Here is a 19,685-nt window from a genome sequence, read left to right on the forward strand (position 1 = left end):
CTCTCTCGTCTCTCTCTCTATCTCTACTCCTTCTCCATCCTCTCTCTCCGTAGTCCTCTCTCCTCTCTCTCCTCTCTCTCTCCTCTCCTCCTCTCTCCTCTCTCTCTCCCCTCTCAGCAACAAGTTAGTTATAGAATTATTAAGGTCTTCCTGTGTTATCACCTATAAATGACCACACAATGTGGTGTGTAATAGCATGTTAATATATCAGAATTCAGCCTTATCTCCCCCTACCTCCCTGCTGTTCCCAGCACTGCCTCCATGCTGTTGTTTTGCATTCATTTTGTGCATGACGTCGTACCACCACAGTGCATTTCACCCCAAACATGGCTGATGTTCACTGCAGAGATTGAGCCAAAATGGCTGCTTGACCCCAAATGTCTGGCTTTTTTTTATTCCGCCCTCCTGTCAGTCCCCCTCCTGTCTGTACTCTACGTTCATTTTGTTTCTCCTCTACAGGTCTGCATGTTTTCATCAACCCGCTGTTTCATTCCTGCAGAAATCCCTAAAAACCACAGTTTGCTTCATCTGAACTCTGCAGACCCCAGAATATGTTTCTAACAAAGTTTAAAGTAAAAATAAATTGGCTAAATCAAACTTTAAAGGTCTGCTCTTGAAAAAGGGGTTCTGGTGATTCAGACTGAGGTTAATGTGAAACAGGAACTGACCCTTTTTATATCTTTTATCACCAGATTACTCAAAAGGATTTGGAGGGAAATTCGGAGTCCAGAACGACCGCATGGATAAGGTGTGTGTGTGTGTGTGTGTGTGTGTGTGTGTGTGTGTGTGTGTGTGTGTGTGTGTGTGTGTGTGTGTGTGTGTGTGTGTGTGTGTGTGTGTGTGTGTGTGTGTGTGTGTGTGTGTGTGTGTGTGTGTGTGTGTGTGTGTGTGTGTGTGTGTGTGTGTGTGTGTGTGTGTGTGTGTGTGTGTGTGTGTGTGTGTGTGTGTGTGTGTGTGTGTGTGTGTGTGTGTGTGTGTTGTGTGTGTGTGTGTGTGTGTGTGTGTGTGTGTGTGTGTGTGTGTGGGTGTGTGTGTGTGTTGTGTGTGTGTGTGTGTGTGTGGTCGTTTTGTCTTACATATTTTTTTACATCTCAGAGCGCGGGGACTTTTGAGGTAGTGGACAAGCCGACCTCATCTTACCAGAAAACCAAACCTACGGAGGCCGGTAAGAGTTCATCATCATCTGTGTTTGAGTCACAACTTTATTCAACGTGTGAAATGAACTCTCCTTTGGACACATTATGAGACGATGAGCAATTGGACATATGAGCAAAACACACATTTTATGTTTCTTCGTGGATGTTTGTAGTTATTCTGTGTCTCTTTGTAGATGTTTTACAGCTCTGTCGTCTTTGCATTTCCTTCTAGAGATTATATTCCTCGTTGTTGTTGTTGTTGTTGTTGTCATATCTCCCTATCATCCATCCATGATAATGACTCCATTTCTTCCCTCTCCAATCCCCCCCTCATCAGCGGCCAACAGCACAGGAAACATCAAGGCTCGCTTCGAGAACATCGCCAAGCAGAAGGAGGAGGAGGACAGGAAGCGAGCGGAGGAGGAGCGAGCCAAGCGCCAGGTGAAGGAGAAGCAGGAGCAGGAGGAGGCGCGTCGTAAAATTGAGGAAAGGCCCAAATCCCCGTCTCCCAAAGCCCCGTCTCCCAAAGCCCCGTCTCCCGTCCCAGCTGCGAGTCCCAGTCCCTCCCCCAGCCCGACCCCGCCAGTGCAGCCCGCCGCCCCCACATACCAGGTGAGACTCATCGAATTATCCCAAAAGAAGTGCCTATTGCAGCCTTTAGAGTTTTGGTTTTATGAAGAAAATAGCGCTTTCTGAACGTGTGGAAAAAGTCCAGTTTTGTGTAGAATGTTTTTGGGAGTGCGTTTCAGGCCATTTGGAGTCGATTGGTGTTGCTTTTGTGACTACGATAGATTTTGGAGATGGGTGGGGTTAGGTTAAGGGGCTCTTTACCACTTGGAGTCGTGTTTAACATTTTAACATCTCGCGCTACGAGGTGGGCATCCATATAGTTGTCGATTTTCTTGGGTAAACGATGACCTCCTAATATCATTAGCAGCCGTAAATTAGTCATCGCTGAAAAATGAAATTAAACTGTTTATCTGTTTGTGTTGTCAGAACGCAGAGGAGGTGTACCGACATGATGCTGCTGGAGAGGAGAAAGGAGAGCAGGAGAACCAGGAGGATCTGTACCAGAACCCAGAGGAGACGACCGCCACACCAGAAGCAGCAGCAGGAGGTGAGAGATCAGTTAGAATTGGTGGATGAAACCCTCGTTATTGGCCACACATGTTCATGCACTCGGCACACTCAGTGACATTTGTTCACCTCTTTTTACCCATCAGAGTAAAAAGAGGTGAACCTCGCTCCATCTCACTCTCACTTTAAAGGTCCCTATTATGCAAAATCCACTTTTTCATGTCCTTTCTACATAACCATGTGTCCCCTCTGTGGAAAGAGATTCTGAAAGTTTCAGGAAAAAAGATTCTCTCTCTTTTTGTCCTGATACATTTATATAAATCTGAAAATGAGCTGATCAGATTTTGGCCACTTTATGATGTCATCACGATGTGTTGGCTTGTGTAACCATTAGCCAATCACCAACCAAGGTAACCCCCCCCCCCCCCCCACCTTATCACCTGAATCTCCTCCTAGAGCACCATTGTGTTCTTTTTAACCAAATCTCTCTCAGAGGGGCGTGGGGAGGGGCTCCTTATTTTCATCTAAAGTAACAGACAGAGAATCAGCACTTTTGAAACAGGGCTGAAACAGAGGGGTTTATGGGATGCTGCAAAGATCTGTTTGGTGTTTGGAGCCAAACACTTCAGAGACATGTTCTGTATATATCTGAGACCTATAATATATTGATGAAAAACAGTATCATAGGGGACCTTTAAGATAAACTTCTCCACATATGTGACCCGCTCTATCGAAATCTGTCGGAAGGATGGGAACGTGGATTTGTGTAAAAAAGTAGTTTGTCGGGGTTTGTGTGTTTTGTCTGATTTTAAATAAACAAAGTCTTGGCTTTCAGAATATGAAACTTTTATTGCCAACATCACACGATAAATACATGTTTGAAGCTTGAGTCGCCACTCTGCTCTTCCTCAGCGCCGCCCCCCCTCCCTCCCGCTGACATTATGAATGTAAGGCGTATAGTAATCATAGATAACACGGCAGGGTCCGTTACAGTTTGTTTTCATCTGATTTCAAATAAACAAAGTCTTTCAGAATATTAAACTTGTTTCGGCAAATTCAGATGATAAATACAACTTTGAAGCTTGTAACGGCATAATTACAAGTGGAGAACGGAGTAACTTAACGTCACAGCAGGCATAACAACAGCCGGTGTTTCTCGTGACTGTTTTCCCCGGGAAACAAACACAATACACACAAACGCAAAAATACACACACACACACACACACACGAGATTCCCCCAGAGCAGTAATCCAAACGAAAATATCTTCCCTCCGTACTACTTTGATCATTTATTAGCCGCTAATAATCAATCAGCTCGATGGATTCCAGAGAAGAAGAAACTTTGAAGGCCTTTTTCTCAAAATGATGACTCGGTGACAGTCATTATATCATGTGACATATTTTGCTTAATATTTGGAGTACAACAACAATCCAGATATCATTAGGAAGCTAGGAATCTCCTCTTTCCAACAGTGGATACAACTCAAAATGTGTCTTCGGGTCAATGCGACTGATTTCGAAAGAGCAAGTTACATATGTGCTTGTAGATTGAGTGTCCTTTCTTTGACTAATACTCACGTGTTCCTCCTTCAGACGGTCAGTTGGAGTACGGAGAAGACGTCGGGGTGACGGCGGTCGCTCTCTACGATTACCAAGCAGGTGAGACTGAACGCTGGGAGCAGATCAGACAGAGTGCACTGGTCGTTGTTATAGTCTTATTCTTTACCCCTATAAATACTATACTATTTATCTAATATATCATATTCCAATTCCTTGTATATAGACTCTTCTTGCACTATTTCTATTCTATTTTATTTGTTTGCACTAGTTTATCTGTTTCATTGTGTTGCACTGTTGGAGGAGGAGCCTGTGACCTCAGATTTTCATCGTCATGACTACACTGTAGCTATGTAGGCATGACCAATAAAAGCCTTGAACCTTGAATTCATGATTCAAAGGTTTAATTGTCATACGCACAAAAGCAGCAGTGTAGTTGTCGGCAATGGAAATGAATAATTAAAGCCCCACGCCCTGCCAACAGTGCAGCATTAAAGGTGGGGTAGGTAATTCACTTCAGAAACACTTTTTGTTATATTCCATGGAATGCTCTTAACATCCCGATAGCAATGAATACATTAAATGCTTTGACAATAAATACATAAAAAAATGTAATCTGTGGAAGCCGTAATACTGTAAAAAGCACGACCAATCATCTGAGCCGGCCTGGCTAAAATAACTGGATGGCCTACCTGCCTGTCAGCCTTCCATCTGTGCACAAACTTATCTCGTGCCCTCATTGGTCATGTGCGCGTTCGTGTGTGTTGGAGGAGGGGCTCTGTAAGGAAGTCTAGCGCACTCTCCATTCTCACCTACCCTACCTTTAAGTCATAAACGTATTTATTACTTACTTAATATGACAGGTGCACTACAGGACCTGCAACAGTAACGTATTAACATTTAAAATCACTTTTTAAATATATATTTGTATTTACTTGCACTATTTTATCTGTTTCATTGTGTTGCACTGTTGGAGGAGGAGCCTGTGACCTAAGATTGTCATCGTCATGACTACACTGTAGCTATGTACGCATGACCAATAAAAGCCTTGAACCTTGAATCTTGAATCTGAAAAATACATTGAGGCCAAATGTTTTCCCTTTTCAGCCGGCGAGGACGAGATTTCCTTCGACCCCGACGACATCATCACGAACATTGAGATGATCGACGAGGGCTGGTGGCGAGGCGTCTGCGGAGGAGCGTACGGCCTCTTCCCCGCTAACTATGTGGAAGTGAGGCAGTGAGAACAAGGAAGGAAAGAGGAAGGAGATGCCCCCTTTTCACACCTCTGTCTTCAACTCATCGTACTGCAATATCCATAATCTTTTGCTCCTTTGCCATCCTTCCACCTTTCCCCTTTGGATGAGTTACCTTTACTCGATGCAAAGAGAATATATTAATAATGATCTGCTCAAAATGCAACATGTGAGTGATTCACCTCCTGCCTCACCGTTGCATTTTGAAGCTTATATTTTCATATTAGAGTCAAGGTATTGTTGCTTCTTCACACACATCTACCGTTATGTAAGCAGTAGAAGGTTAAAGTGGGGAATTTAGATTATACTCTTATGCCGACATACTGTCCGTGGACCAAAACAACTGAAAAACCCCTTTAGTGTGTCTGCGTAAAGTTAGCAGGAGTTTAAATTCCCTTTCTTATTAAACACTAAACTTCATTTAGTACAACTTCTTTCTCCTTTTCTTGCAACGTTATTATAAAATCATGATAATAATAAAGTTTCCTACTATGCTGAATTGTTCGCAAAATAATGGGGCCAAAATCACAAGCGTAACAGAAATATTTCGTACATAAAGTATTATTTTAATCATCTTCAAACATTATGTACGTACAGAGAGAAAATGATTTATGGCGCTTTGAGAACAAATGTGTGTGTGTGTGTGTGCTTGGGAGTGTTTCTTCGTGTAATAATATGTTGAATTGTGAGAATTAAAGATTAGAAATGTATATGAGGCTGTTTAGGGTTTATTTTCTCCAAACACTTATTAATTATTTCAGACTGTTTTGCAGTAGTGTAGCTTAAACAAGTATGTGTGTATGTCTGAATGTGTGTGTGTGAGGGTTTCATGAAATTCATCTTCGGGGTTTTTATAATGGAAAAAAAAGTGACCTTTTCAAATGCATTATTTGTATTGTCTGTACTTCTGTTTGCTCGACACATCATTACCTGCTTGTTCTTTTTTTTTAGTTTCAATAAATAAAGGATATGAATTGTTCTTGCTTGTTTCTGCGGCCCTTATTTCAAGGACCTACTGTACAGCTGTTAATGAACATTACTGTCAGTTTTGAAAGTTGTTTTTTATAACAGCAAAAAGGGGAAACAAAAGTTATAGTAAGTAGAAAAAAAGCAATGGCATAGTACGTCTTAAAGTCATAGTATGTCGTAAAACAGTTATTAAAAGTCAAGGTCCAGTATGTCATTTAACCTCCTATTGTCTTCGTTTCCCCCCCTTACTTTAGTGTTCGCGGTCAAATTTGACCGGTCCTGTTTTAACTGCTATTACATTAACACAAAAAACATTCATTATCACCAAATTTCATTGAACACCCTTTCAAACTGTACATATTGTATCAGACTACTGGTATACATGAACAACTGCAGTACATATACAAAGAATAGACACTGAACATGTATTGCGTGTGCCAGGTGTGATCCATGTGGGGGGAGGGGCACATAAGGGGGGGGGGGGGGAAACACATCTAGTGTATGTTTGTGCGTGTGTGTTTGTGTGTGTGTGTTTGTGTGTGTGTTTTATCTGATCCGGATGGTTACTAATTCCTTTTCTTTATGGCGGTCATTTTTGACTGGGAACACCATGGGTGTTACAAAGTTGACTAAATCATCCAAAACTCAATGAAAGTGGTGATCAGCAATTTTATATATTCAAATGTCTACTGTGAAGGATATCATAAAACCTTAATGCAATCGAATGTAAAACAAAAAAGTTATGATTGATGAAAGTAGTAAATCGGTCAGATTTGACCCGAACACAACGGGAGGGTTAAAGGTTGGGAAAGCATGTTAAGAAAGGTGAAAAAAGTCCTAGCATAAGATGACGTTACTTCAATCAGGAGAGACGGTTTTGATGTAAGAATACATATTTATTGCCAGGAATGCACAAATGGATGTAATGGAGTTTTGGCGATTAGGCCCCGTTGTGCAGGAGTATCATTCGGGAGCGGAGAACCGATCCGATCCGACGATTAGTGCCGGTGTTGTGCCAAATGATGCACCCCCGTCATGAAATGCCCCCCTTGTCACGGGAACGCGCATTTCTAAATGACACGTTTACACCTTAAAACGATGTTTAAAACGAAAAGTAAACGTTCAGGGTTTTTATTAATGGTAATTTTCAGACTGCGAGTTGTTTAGTGGTAGCTCATATAGTCTTGATTCTTGTGGTTAAACTTTTCGCTCCGTATTTGATGGTAGTGGTGTTGAAATTCATTCGTCACTTCCTTTTCAGTTTTTTTTTTAAATCTTTTTTTTTTGTTATTATTGTTACGTCCTGTCTGTATACACGTGCTTTAAAATGTATTGTTTAATTTTACATATTTGTCATATAATAATCAAAATATATGTTTACAAATGTTACATAGTCTTTGTCAGCATATTTTTAAGGGGGGCATTTCATGACGGGGGTGCATAATTTGGCACAACACCGGCACAGTACTTGGTGTGAAAGCGGCTATAGACGTAGTAAATGAATGAGAAAAGACGGTCTTCCTGGTTGAACTTGCGCTGAGCTTCATAAATCATAGTAGCCTATGTCGTAATAAAGTAAAACAAATTCATCGTATAGTATGTTGTAATTATTTTCAAAATAAGCCATAGTATTGTGTGAAAGTTATAGTATAGTATGTCGTAAAAAGGTTTTTAAAAAGTCATAGTCCGGTATATTGAAAAAAGTACTATAGGCTACTATATCGTATAAAATCATAGAATGTCGTAAAAACAGTAATCATATAGTTTGAAGTAATAACTACGAAAAAGTCGTACAATATTAAGTTGTAAATTAAAGAAAAGTGGTAAAAAAATGTACTAAGTATTGCAAATGTTTCATTTTTAAATCATAATACAGTATTTTGTAAAAAATCGAAATGTAATAGGATGACTATATTCTTTTGCAAAATAAAATAATAAAAAAATATATATATTTAGCTGAATAAATGAATATAAAACGAGAGACATGAAAGACAGAGGGATACAACACTAGTGCAATATTATATTTATTTCTTACAGTGAATTTTGGTTGCCATACAAGAAGTCTCGAGGATCTGAGTGGGGGGTGGGGGGGGGGCGAGGGGAGGAAGAGTGCAGTTACAGGAAAACTCTCTCTTCTTCATCATCAGTAATTAGTTTGACTCTATGATGATTCAGTAGCACAAAATTACAGCAACATAGATAACATGAACACAAGTGTCTGCACAAATTACCGAAGAAATCTTAGCCTCTATGAAGACTTAACCAAAGAATAAAATCTATTCATGAGGAAATTAAGAAAGAATAAAACCCCAGATGTTGGACGAAGATGGGGGTGGGATCAGTGTTTTGAGGGGGGGGGGGGGGGGGGGGGGGGGGGAGTGGTGAAGCTTTTTAAAGATTGTTTGTTACTACATCTACTCAGCCACCACTAGTCTTTTTGGTGGATTTATGTATGTATACATATATATACATTTCATATAATTTCCTAACAAGATGGCCAGCATGTATATCTTAAAAATAATTTACACATTTTTGCTCTTTTTTAAAAACACACACTCTAAATTCAAGGGGGAGATGAGAGAAGTCAGGCAGATGTTTGTCCGAAGATACCTGGATAAATATTCACTTTATCATCCAAAACATATCTTAAAGGGGACGTATCATGGGCATCGTGGACTTAATACTGACAACTTTTACTTAATTTAAGTTGTATTACTGTAATGTATAAACACAAGTCCTGCAGTGTAATAGTAGTGCATTATAAGTGCAATATGTGCCTCTGAAATAGTAGTGTTAATGTATGAAGTAGCAGATAAGTACTTCAACATTTCAATAAAGTATAATATCAATGCTCACCACTGCCGGGTCAGAAAACGACAGGATGTCACATTCAGAATTTAGCGCCTTTGGACGCCACCTATTTCTTGCGAGCCAATCAAAACAAGTCTTTCTTTATTAGTTGTTCTTAAAGCGACTGGCGTTAAAATGTAGTGTTTCAAACAGAGAGAGAATACAGTTGTTTTCAGACTTCTAGTATGTCTTTTTTTGATCATTAAAGCATGTAAACATGTTCTAGTAGCAACCCAGATTACAAATCTAAACGTGAAAATGAGCACGATATGTCCCCTTTAAGTATCAACTTACGTCATCACTTCATTCATTAAAACACTGACACTTGATCATGATATGTAACTTTAAAATGGGAAAATAAAACACAACCAAGGAGATTCATTCAGAATAAATATTGCTTCTTACATAACCCATAAGTCTAATAATAATAATAATAATCATAATAATAATAATATCCACGATTTTTATCTATATAGTTTTTTTTTGGCAATCCACGCGTCAGTGTTGAACAGTCTTTGTTCAGATAACCTCTATAAAATGTCATAGAACTCTATACAAATCTTTAAAAATACTGTGCTTTTCTACCCCCGTCGACACGTCGCTGTTTGCTCTTAAAATAAGTTTCATGTTCAAACAGGAACAGGATTATAGCAGCATTGTCCCGTGCTAATGTTCACAGAACACAGAGCTTGTGTATGTCTCATTGTCTCCTCGAAAGTGTGATATGAAACCTAAATAAGGGTGAACTTCTAAAACAATATATATATTTATTTTCAGACGTTGGGTTACTGTAGCACATATCGAACCACACGTGAGGTGCGCTCTGAAAGAATCTACTTTGAGATGAAAACACAAGCTCCTTTTTCTTTATGGAGCTAAACACTGGACAGTGGTGCAGGTACAGTGAGGGGGGGGGGGGGTTTGTGAGCGTATTTAAGGCATCCTTTTTAGGATGGGGGGGCAAGCGAGACCAGGTCAACTCTGGCAACTATAAATCAATCTTCATAGAATTTTTTTGTTTTACTCTAAACCTTTTTTAATAGAGCTATACATATAATCAAATAGACATTTTATTATCCTGTTAAACACTCTTATATACACGTTTCAACACATACTGTACTTCTACTCCAGCCATTTGCTAGCAAACACACACATTTCCAGCTTTATAAATGCTGATTTTGTTTGAAATTGGACCCTTAAAATAAAGTTTAAATCCCTTCTCTACTGCAGGGAGACAGATAAGAATAAGGGACTTGGAGAAGCTTAGTTACAGCGACTGAAGTTCATCTGCAACGGATCAGAAAACACTTTCTATCCCTTTGTAATCTCGCGCTGATGAACATCTGCCGCCTCTTTCAGGTTGCTCTCTGCTTATTTTCTGCACAGAGGAAATGTGGACTTACGTGAAATCGTAATTTGACATAAAACCCTGAAGCTGCAGAATCTCCATCTGCTCTTAAAGCTTCGGGAGATTTCACGCCATGTGTTTGGTGTTTGAAGTTGTCTTACAAGGAATAAAACTTGTTGATGTAAGGGGCGCCAGTGTCTGCAACTGCTTTGTTAACGCGGTGTTGCATTTACCTCCTTCTTCACGATAAGAAAACACTCTTTCGAAGGCTGTTTCGATCTAAGACAGTATTTCCCTTTGACTTTTCCCAGTTTAGGATGCTTGTTTGGGATCTAGTTGAAGTTTAGCTCAAGTTAGCTTAATGCTAACAATTCTGTTCTTAATCTCATCGCTCATTTTTTAATAAACAACATATAAAATGTTCAGGTAGTCATTTAGCTATATAGGAAACAAGTAATTCATCTGTTAAAACTGGAGTTTTAGCTCTTAAAATGTCAACCTGTGAGTTATTTATAATTAGGTTGCTTATAAATTGTGTCATTTAAAATAGTTGAAAGCTAAAAATGCCTCCAAAAGGGTTTAACACTGGATTCAAAGTCAATAAAATGCTATCGAGCGACAGCCTTAAAAAGTTGGACAGAAGAAAACGCTTTTTCATTTTTTTGTTGAGAGTTTGATGAGATCAATCTGATGTGAAAATGGAGCTAAGAGACGATTAGCTTAGCTTAGCTGTACCAGTCAGAGTAGTGCTTTGAGCTAAATGTTAAATAACCGTAACAACCTTTGCCAATGTTACTGTACAATCTGGTTTCACTTCCTGTTACCCAAGTGGGCAGATTTGGTGATATTAACATAATGTTTAACTAACTATTAGATATTAACAGCTAACAGCCAGATTTAGCATTACAAAAAATAGCTAGCTAGGGAGTTGGCAAACTTTGTTGACGTTCTTGCAATAGGCAGAGACAAAGCTCATTTAATCCTCATTTGTCCGCCTGAAAAATGCCATTTTACTGTCATTATGTTCAGAAGATATGTTGCTTTTGACAAATGGGTTCAATATTTAAAGATATACCTGGTTCAACAACTCAGTTCAGTGCATTAGCATGCTAACATTTGCTAGTTAGCACTTGCAAAGCTAAATAGGGATGTCAACATTTAAATTGATTACATATTTTAATGTTGACTTGATTGCATGTAGATAAATGGTTTTAATCAAAACAAATCTGCTAGTTAGCTTTTTAGCAAGCAATAGCAATTGGTGCCATTATTAGCATAATTTATTATACACACAGACATTGGTGTATTATGAAAGAGGAAGCGAAGGTAGGTGCTTTTGAGCTGCACGGGCCAATCAAAACGTTGTGTGGATGCAATCAGTCAATCTGATTTGAGTATTTATGCTAAGCTAATCGTCTCCAGCTTCATATTGTGTGCAGACACGACAATGGGGTCAGTCTTCTCATTAAACTCGTGGCAAGAAAGCGAATAAGCGTATCTCACATGTCTCACTGTTTCTTTAAATGCTCTCTTTAAAAAACCTCATCTTCTACCACGTACACACAGGTGTTTGATACATTAGCGTTACCGCGGGGCCACATGAGTGTCGACCTGCTAATGGTGAAGTGGAAGGAGATTCGACAATGGAGAAGAAAGTAAAGTAAAAAAGTAAAGAACAGCTCTAGTTTCTCTATACTGTGGCCTATATATAGCGGATCTGTGGAAAAAAGCTAAACTGGCCTTCAGGATATTTTGGGTCAACCAGTGACACACTCATACACACACACACACATACACACACACAACTATAAGGTAAAGAGGGACAGGGACGCCCTTTGCAGACAGACAAACCATTTCAAGGTGAGAATTATTCTGGTACAACGTTTGTCTGTCCGTGTTGTTCCTCGTGTCCTTCGCTCGGTTTTTCTTGTACGCTGGGTTATCACCTCTCTCCACGCGTTGCTCTCTCTCAGGAGAAGAAGGCCATCGCAGTAACGGTGTGTGTACATGCTTAGGGTGTGAAGACAGTGTGTATTCTCGTGTGTCAGTGTGTGGCATTGTGCATAAAGTGTGTGTATGTGTGTGTGTGCATGGAAATTTACTATTTATTCAAACACGTCAGCTAAAGTTCTTATTTTGACACAAACAAGTGAAAAGCAAAAAAAAACATGGAGTCTATCTCAAATTGTTCTCTACAACCTTAGATGCACCCAGAAATATAACTCCGGTTGGACTCTAGTGAAGAAATATTATCTCTGAACAAACTCTAGCAAAGATAGAAAAGGAGCAACGACCAGCTCAGCTGGTTTCATGCACCCACTGCGGGTGAATGGAAAAAGTTTTCAGTATTCCAAAGCAGGTGTCAGCACGAGTCTGTGTGTGAAATAACTTCCAGACGGGTATTTTTCCAGCGTTTGAGAGATTCCAGAGTTTCTGTTTTCTGGTCAATCCTTCCTTGATGTGACATAGCAGCGTTTCTCTTCTCTCCCCCCTCAGTTCAAGAAGAGCACTGAGACGAGGGAGGACGAGAGAGGACAGCAGGAGGCAGCATCAGCTCGGACCAAACTTCTTGAGATAACGTCTGATGGAGATGGAGACGGAGAGTCGGGGATGTTTGACCCCTGTTTCCCTCCCTCTCCTCAGCCCCCCCCCCCCCCCCCCCTCTCCTCCCCTCGGGGTTTATCTGTCCTGCAGCAGCTTCAGGGCCCTCTCGATGTTCATGCGGTGTCCCACCCTGGTGACGCCCAGGTCTATGAGGTCTTCTTTCTGCAGCGACAGCAGGTGTGCGCCCTCGATCTCGTTGTCCAGGAAGGCGTCGCGGTGCTCCCCCAGATTCAGACTCTCCAGCCAGTCGGCCACGTCCAGTTTGCTCCACAGCTCCATGGGTTTGGAGGCGAAAGGTTTCCCAGACGCTGCCACGGCCTGAAGGAGAGTGAGAGGAGACGGGGAGCGAGAACTTCCACTTCCTCCACACGAGGAACTGAGACTGTAGCCCCCGCCGCTGCCCATGGGGGGGGTGGGGAGGCCGAAGACGTCGGTGAGGGAGGGCGAGACGGAGGGAGGCAGGGAGGAGCAGGGCGTGAGAGAGGAGGCGGAGTCAGGGGGGCTGCAGGGGAGCGTCTGGGAGGGGAGGCTGCTGGGGGGGGGCGAGGCCATGGGGGTCGCCGCATCACGCATCCCTGAGTCGTCTGCTGGAGGCCTGGGGGGGGGGGAGAGAGAGAGAGAGGGGAAGTTAGTCAAAGTCAAAGTCAAAGTCAACTTTATTGTCTATCTTTCAGTTTGTGTGTACAGACAGATCGAAATTCCGTTTCCCACAATCCCGAATACAAAAACAAATATATATAAAAATATGTATACAAATATGTATAAGAAAGTAGAAAGAAAGGGAGGTGATAGAAAACTATTTCTGCTAAAATGTTAGCAATGATTGAGAGTCAGACCTAAACATTTCAGATGTGTGTATCTCACACTGCTCTGTCACTTTTAATCATGTATCTTTGCTTTCAAATTTGTGCTTTGAAATGCCATTTCATAATATGTTTCCTAATGTCTTTCATTTTTGTAAAGCACTTTGAATTGCCTTGTGTTGAAAGGTGCTATATAAATAACCTTGCCTTGCCTAAAGCTTTTTAATTATTTCTTTATTTGAAATATTGCATTGTTTTGCATATTTCTTTTTGAATGAAATAATTCATTCAACGTTTTTCTGACATTCTCTCACACACTGCTGAGAACAAATATGTAATTGCTCCTCAGCTGCGAGATGTAAAGGGCAGAGCTAAATATATATTTGTACATACTGTATAGGCGCAAAGTTTAATTTATTTGTAAGCACATTATTATATTTGCAATTTCTACATGCAACATAAAATGAGGTGGTTTGATATGCCTGGTTTATGGCAAATCCGGGAAAACACTGATTGCCATTTCCCCTCTTTTCTGACATTATATAACCCCAATCTACAAGGGAATAGACAGATTAAAGGACAATGCAAATAGTCTTTTGCAACCCAGGTCTGGCACTATTTTCTGCGCAAGCACTTTAATAAATAAAAATAAGAACGAGTTGGCCGGCTGGAAAATAAGAAGCATTTCTAAAGACATATGGGATCCTTCAAATGTAATATAGAGATGTTATGATGAGTTAAGATGGAAGAATCTTTGTTTTTAGTTCAGGAGTCCTGAGAGACTAAAACAACAGATAAAGATCTATCATTTCATTTCTTTAAGGGTTTAATAAGGCAATGCTGCAAAGTGAACAGTAGGTGGCGCCACATGCAAACATTTCTACCCAAACTGCATCAGCTGATACTCAAGATGTCAAACCAGGACTCGGCTTTTTAGGTTTTAATCTCTATCAACACGTTATTTACAGCATAATAAAAATGTGCACCTCGTAGTGTGATTAACATAATACATTTATTTGTAATGGTGTAAATACAAAATGCTGTATCCCTGTTGATCAGGGGTGTCACACTCAAGGCATACACTTCATTTTATGTGGCCCGCAAGAGCTTGCAAAGAATATAATACGTTTATTATATGGTCACATGCCACTGTACAGAAGCAGGTTGCCCATAAACTACATGTCCCACAATGCATCTCATTTTGTGACATGTGCACTGAAGAGACTTGCAATTATTGGCCCTAGACTTCTGCTTTCAGACGTAGTTATTTATGAAGTTATTACCCTATCCGATAATAATCCAATGCAGAGGCAATAATGTCATATATTATTTTATGTATATTATATATAATATATATATATATATGTATATTTATAAAGTTACAACCGGCCCTTTGAGTGCAACCATAATGCTGATGTGGCCCGCGATGAAATTGAGTTTGATACCCCTGCTGTTGATTAAATACACTGTTAAGCATACTGATTATGTTTAGAGGGTACAGGTCACATTACTGGAACATTAATCTAATGATTAAAACTGTTTTATTAAAGTAGTCTACCCACACACACTCTGACATTTCACACGAAGGGCTAAAAAGATCAGACGATCTCAATTAGTGAAGTGTCTTTATCACGTGATGTGTGTCAGAATTTAGCATCAAATGTTAGGCCTTATTTATAATCAGGTACAAGGAATATGGAGTCAAATATACAGTATTCATTTCATTTTATTTCTATTTCATTTGTATTTAATTGGACACTTATTCGACTAATAATTATTGTGTTTATTGGACAATTACCTTGTTGTTTTTATAAAAATATCTTTATTTTTAATTTTTCAGCAACTATTTGTGTCTTAATTCTTTGCCTAAAACTAACTAGACATTTTTTTATTTAACATGAAAATTACAAATCAGCAGAACTTAAAAAGCAGCGTCTGTATTTTAAGTATTTTCTAAATCCGATAAAGCTGTTTCTGCTTTGTTTTTCCCTTAACTGTGCAGAACTTAAGGGGTTTTCAAGCCTATAAAGCAGTAGCATCTTAAAGCTGTGAGCATGTTCAATGTTTTATTACACGCATGTGATATAATGAGTGTAACAAAGACGTGCCGAGTGCCGCCTGCAGGTAGAGGCTACTAATGGAGGCATGTGTGCAACAACATCCTGTTTAGCTTTTATTCATAGCCCTTACAGTATGACGGTGAGCAGGATAAAACATTTATTTTGTTTATTTAGCATACTAACATGAGAAGGAAACATGTCTATGGTGTGTTTTGCTCAAAATACAAACAGATCATGAATTTTGACATCCCTCATATTCTCTATTCCAGCCCTGTTAGAGAAACGCAGATTTTGGGTCCTTAGTTTAAAAAAACATTCTACTGGAGATAAAGTTAAATTCTGCTGTGATAAAACGCCATCCTGTTCTAAACCACATCAAGGATTATTTCTGAAACAGCATGGAGCTCAAATGCTTTTTCTCTTGCAGGTTTATCACAAGGTGAGTTCCTTTTTTTATTTCCTGCTTTTTAAACACATGTGCTCTCCAGGTTAGCTCTGAGTGTTAGCGAGGCTTGCTAATGTAAACAAAGACGAGATTACGTCCAAAACACGTCAGGCATTGTTTCTGATAGTAACTTTCTGTGGGTCCACCATCAGAAATTACGTCATATCGGCAGCAAATCTGTATCCGCTCGTTGTAGCCCCGGTTTTAAAAGATTTGGGTACGGAGGAAAAGAGAGAGGGTTTTATTTTCTGACGCTGCGTGAGTTCCCTGACGCACCGGGGACACGTATTTATGTATAAAAGACATCAAAAAGTGCATTTTGCATGATAGGTCCCCTTTAATGCTAATTTCACTTATTTGTGCGAGTGAATGATACGTTCTGTTTATTTTATGACACTTAAAATGTATTCTGGTGCATAGTGATCATTGCAACAGCATTTATTCGCCCTTTTCAAGAAGAAACACTGAGTAATTCTGCACTCGAGTGTGGACAGTCTGTCACAGGATAAATCTGAGAGGATGATTAATGGGTCAGCAGAAAGGAAAGATAGCGTTCTGTTCTCAGTTTGTTTATCTGATGTTAATCTGGTTTTTGTTTTCTTTCTTTTTCTTGAGAAAAACACAAATCAACGACAAAACTAAGCTGTTAAGACATGATGATATAACATCCTCTTGTTTTCATTTGAAAAAGATCCCAAGACACAACAGAAAAACTACTATTGGGTATGAATTGACAATTTAAAATACAGCATGTTTAAAAAAAAGTTGGACTAATCTGCCGCTGAAAGTAGTCCCCCTTGTGTAACCTTAAAAACGATTTGAGTGAAACTACATTTGTGATCTGATTTCAAAATGTACATCTTCATTAGGAACGAGAAAGATTGGACAGGAAGTCACAAAAGAGTTGAGAGGTAAACATATTTTTAGTTTTAGTCTCATACCGGGATTATTGACAATCAAACGTTAAGGTAAATTCGATTTTAGGGTTTTTAGGGCGACTCAGAGTGACATTTAAAACCAATGTTACAAACCCTTTGTGCTATGCTGTTGGGATTCGACAATGCTTCTATATGTCTTAAACATTTTTGGGTGTTTTTAAAGATAATTTAAGACATTTATACCAATTCAAGCCTTAGGACTTTGTTTTAGATTTTTTGACATTTTATGTTGAATTAATCTGGAGGATTTAACATTTAATATCATTTGATGGATATGAAGTGTTTGTATTTTGATAACATAAAACCCAAATGTTTTTGTTATCACTACATTTTGCAGGTCGAATTAGCAAAAGGCGAGAAAGTCCCACCACCACGTGCAAAAACACACAGAAAGAGTGTATTGTGTGTGTGTGTGTGTGTGTGTGTGTGTGTGTGTGGGAGACATCTCCCTCACATTATCTTCTGCCCCAGATGGAGGTGTGTGATGGATGTGTTGATATATGGAGCATTGAATCACACACACACACACACACACACACACACACACACACACACACACACACACACACACACACACACACACACACACACACACACACACACACACACACACACACACACACACACACACACACACACACACACACACACACACACACACACACACACACACACACACACACACGCACACACGCACACACACACAGCAATCCATGCAGAATAATCACACCTTCCTCCCCCCGAGGATTTCCTTTCTTTTTGATTGATGAATGTAATAAAGTGACTCAATTGTCAACACACACTCCTTTAAATGTGACCTCACACACTCTTTAATAAGATGCTACATGTAGCCTAGATATCTCCCCTCACCACTTGTAGCATATGGAGCAGCCTGAGGGGAAGTGAAGGGGACAAAAGGGGGACGCTCTGCCAGAAATGGAACGGGGCCATTGTTACAGCGCCGAACTTACTTCTCAACACCAGCTACTCCACAGGAAGTCAAGTTGGATGGATGAGATGGAGACAAAGGACGTTAGACATTTGGTGAACACACACAAACACACACATGAGATGGAATAAAAAGAGGGGAATGCATGAAAGAACAACATATATTTAGGAACGGAGAACCATCTGTCCGCCTTCTGCTTTCACCAAAAAACAACTTTCATTTGCAAGAAATCTCGTATTGAAAATCAAGTTTTTAATCCTGTTAGCAGGTTAATATTTAGTATGCTCCAAGACAGATCATCAGGACTGCAACTTATTAATCTATTGCTGTTTATAATGTCATAGAATAAAGAAAAATGTCCGTCCCACCTTCACAAAGTGAAAGGTGACGTCTTAAATGTTCAGTAATGCACTTTTTTACGACATAAAACAGAGAAAAGCAGCAAATCTACAGAATTGAGAGGCTGAAAAACGCATTTTAAGCTCTTTATTTTTCTCATACTGTCTGTGCTGCAGCACCTCTTTTCACCCTCTGTCTGAAACCAGAGCCCAGTTTGCTCTGATTGGTTAGCTGGCCGGCTCTGTTGTGAGCTTAGAGATGTCCCGCCCCTTAGCCTATCACGTACAATGTGTTGTCACTAAGTTATGGAAGTAAAAAGTCAAATGGAGGCGAGAGAAACTCCCTCTGGAAGGAACACATGATGTTAGCCTTTGGAGACCATTTACATGCACTAAAACTTATTCAACACACTACAGGGAAGAGAAAACCCCAAAAGCAGAAACAGACCTCTTTAAACACAGGTCAAACTGCAGAAAAATATGAAACGTGAGATTTGTCACTTCTCTAATTAGTATCCTGGTGTTCCTTCATCTATTATACACTTCTTGTTCCAGGAGTGAAATTGATGTGAACAGTATGTAATTGCTTATTAGTCTAATTAGCACAGAGCCTCGTTTAGCTTCATGACCTTATTAACATTTCCAGCAGATTCCCAGAGTCACGGATAACAGAAGAGGACGATGTATGCTATACATCTGTGTGTCCAGTCATATCTTAGATCATCACAAACAGTGGGAGGACACATTCTTTGTTTGTACGGACTAAGAAACTTCGCCAATGTCTCATTTCACCAAGGTATCACTGAGCTTTATCTATTGGATTTGTTGATTATATTTAGTTCAGTCAGACAACTCACGTGTTTCTTAATATGTTTATTAGAAGCAGCATATAGTTTGAATTTGGCGTCTAGGCTCGGGCCTCATCACTCCACAGATTTACAAAGAACATTGAGTGATGATTAGATAACTATCCCCCGAGCCTACAGGTGGAAGCTGGGGTGGTGGTGGGGCAGGCGAGCAGCAGCAACATGAAACACAGCAGCAGGAACATGAACATGAACGCAGCAATAGCAAGTGAACACAGCAGCAGCAGCATTAAGGAGGCAGAGGCAGGAAGACCTGGCAGCTTAAATAGAGCGGCATGTTTAGGAGAATGTGTTTGGTTGGTTGTAAGAGGGACGAGGTGCGTCACGTGTTAATGTATGATTGGTGCTCGAGTTGACTGCCTGAACTAGCTCGCAGGCTTCGCCCCATATTATTGACCTGAATCCTTAAAGTAAACAGATACATGTAGTTTAGTAAAAGTATAATAGTACATAGAAGGAGATGAAAATACTTGAGTACAGTAAAAGTG

General features: G+C 39.9%; 2 protein-coding genes across 2 annotated transcripts in view; one reads left to right on the forward strand and one right to left on the reverse strand.

The window, feature by feature from the left end:
• LOC117496675 (src substrate cortactin-like) overlaps window positions 1-6,006 on the forward strand; it is a gene marked incomplete in the record, with an annotated part of 12,735 nt that extends 6,729 nt beyond the window's left edge. Inside the window, 3 exon segments of the mRNA XM_034148396.1 lie at window positions 2,229-2,253; window positions 3,808-3,873; window positions 4,879-6,006. Coding sequence (XP_034004287.1) covers window positions 2,229-2,253; window positions 3,808-3,873; window positions 4,879-5,015 — 228 coding nt within the window.
• A 6,860-nt stretch (window positions 6,007-12,866) lies between these two features.
• Window positions 12,867-19,685, reverse strand: part of LOC117496677 (SH3 and multiple ankyrin repeat domains protein 2-like) — a 178,610-nt gene continuing 171,791 nt past the window's right edge. The window contains 1 exon segment of the mRNA XM_034148397.1: window positions 12,867-13,393. Within this exon segment, the coding sequence (XP_034004288.1) occupies window positions 12,874-13,393 (520 nt within the window). The 3' untranslated portion in view covers window positions 12,867-12,873.

Source organism: Trematomus bernacchii, unplaced genomic scaffold (assembly GCF_902827165.1).
Source record: "Trematomus bernacchii unplaced genomic scaffold, fTreBer1.1, whole genome shotgun sequence".
Taxonomy (NCBI): Eukaryota; Metazoa; Chordata; class Actinopteri; order Perciformes; family Nototheniidae; genus Trematomus; species Trematomus bernacchii.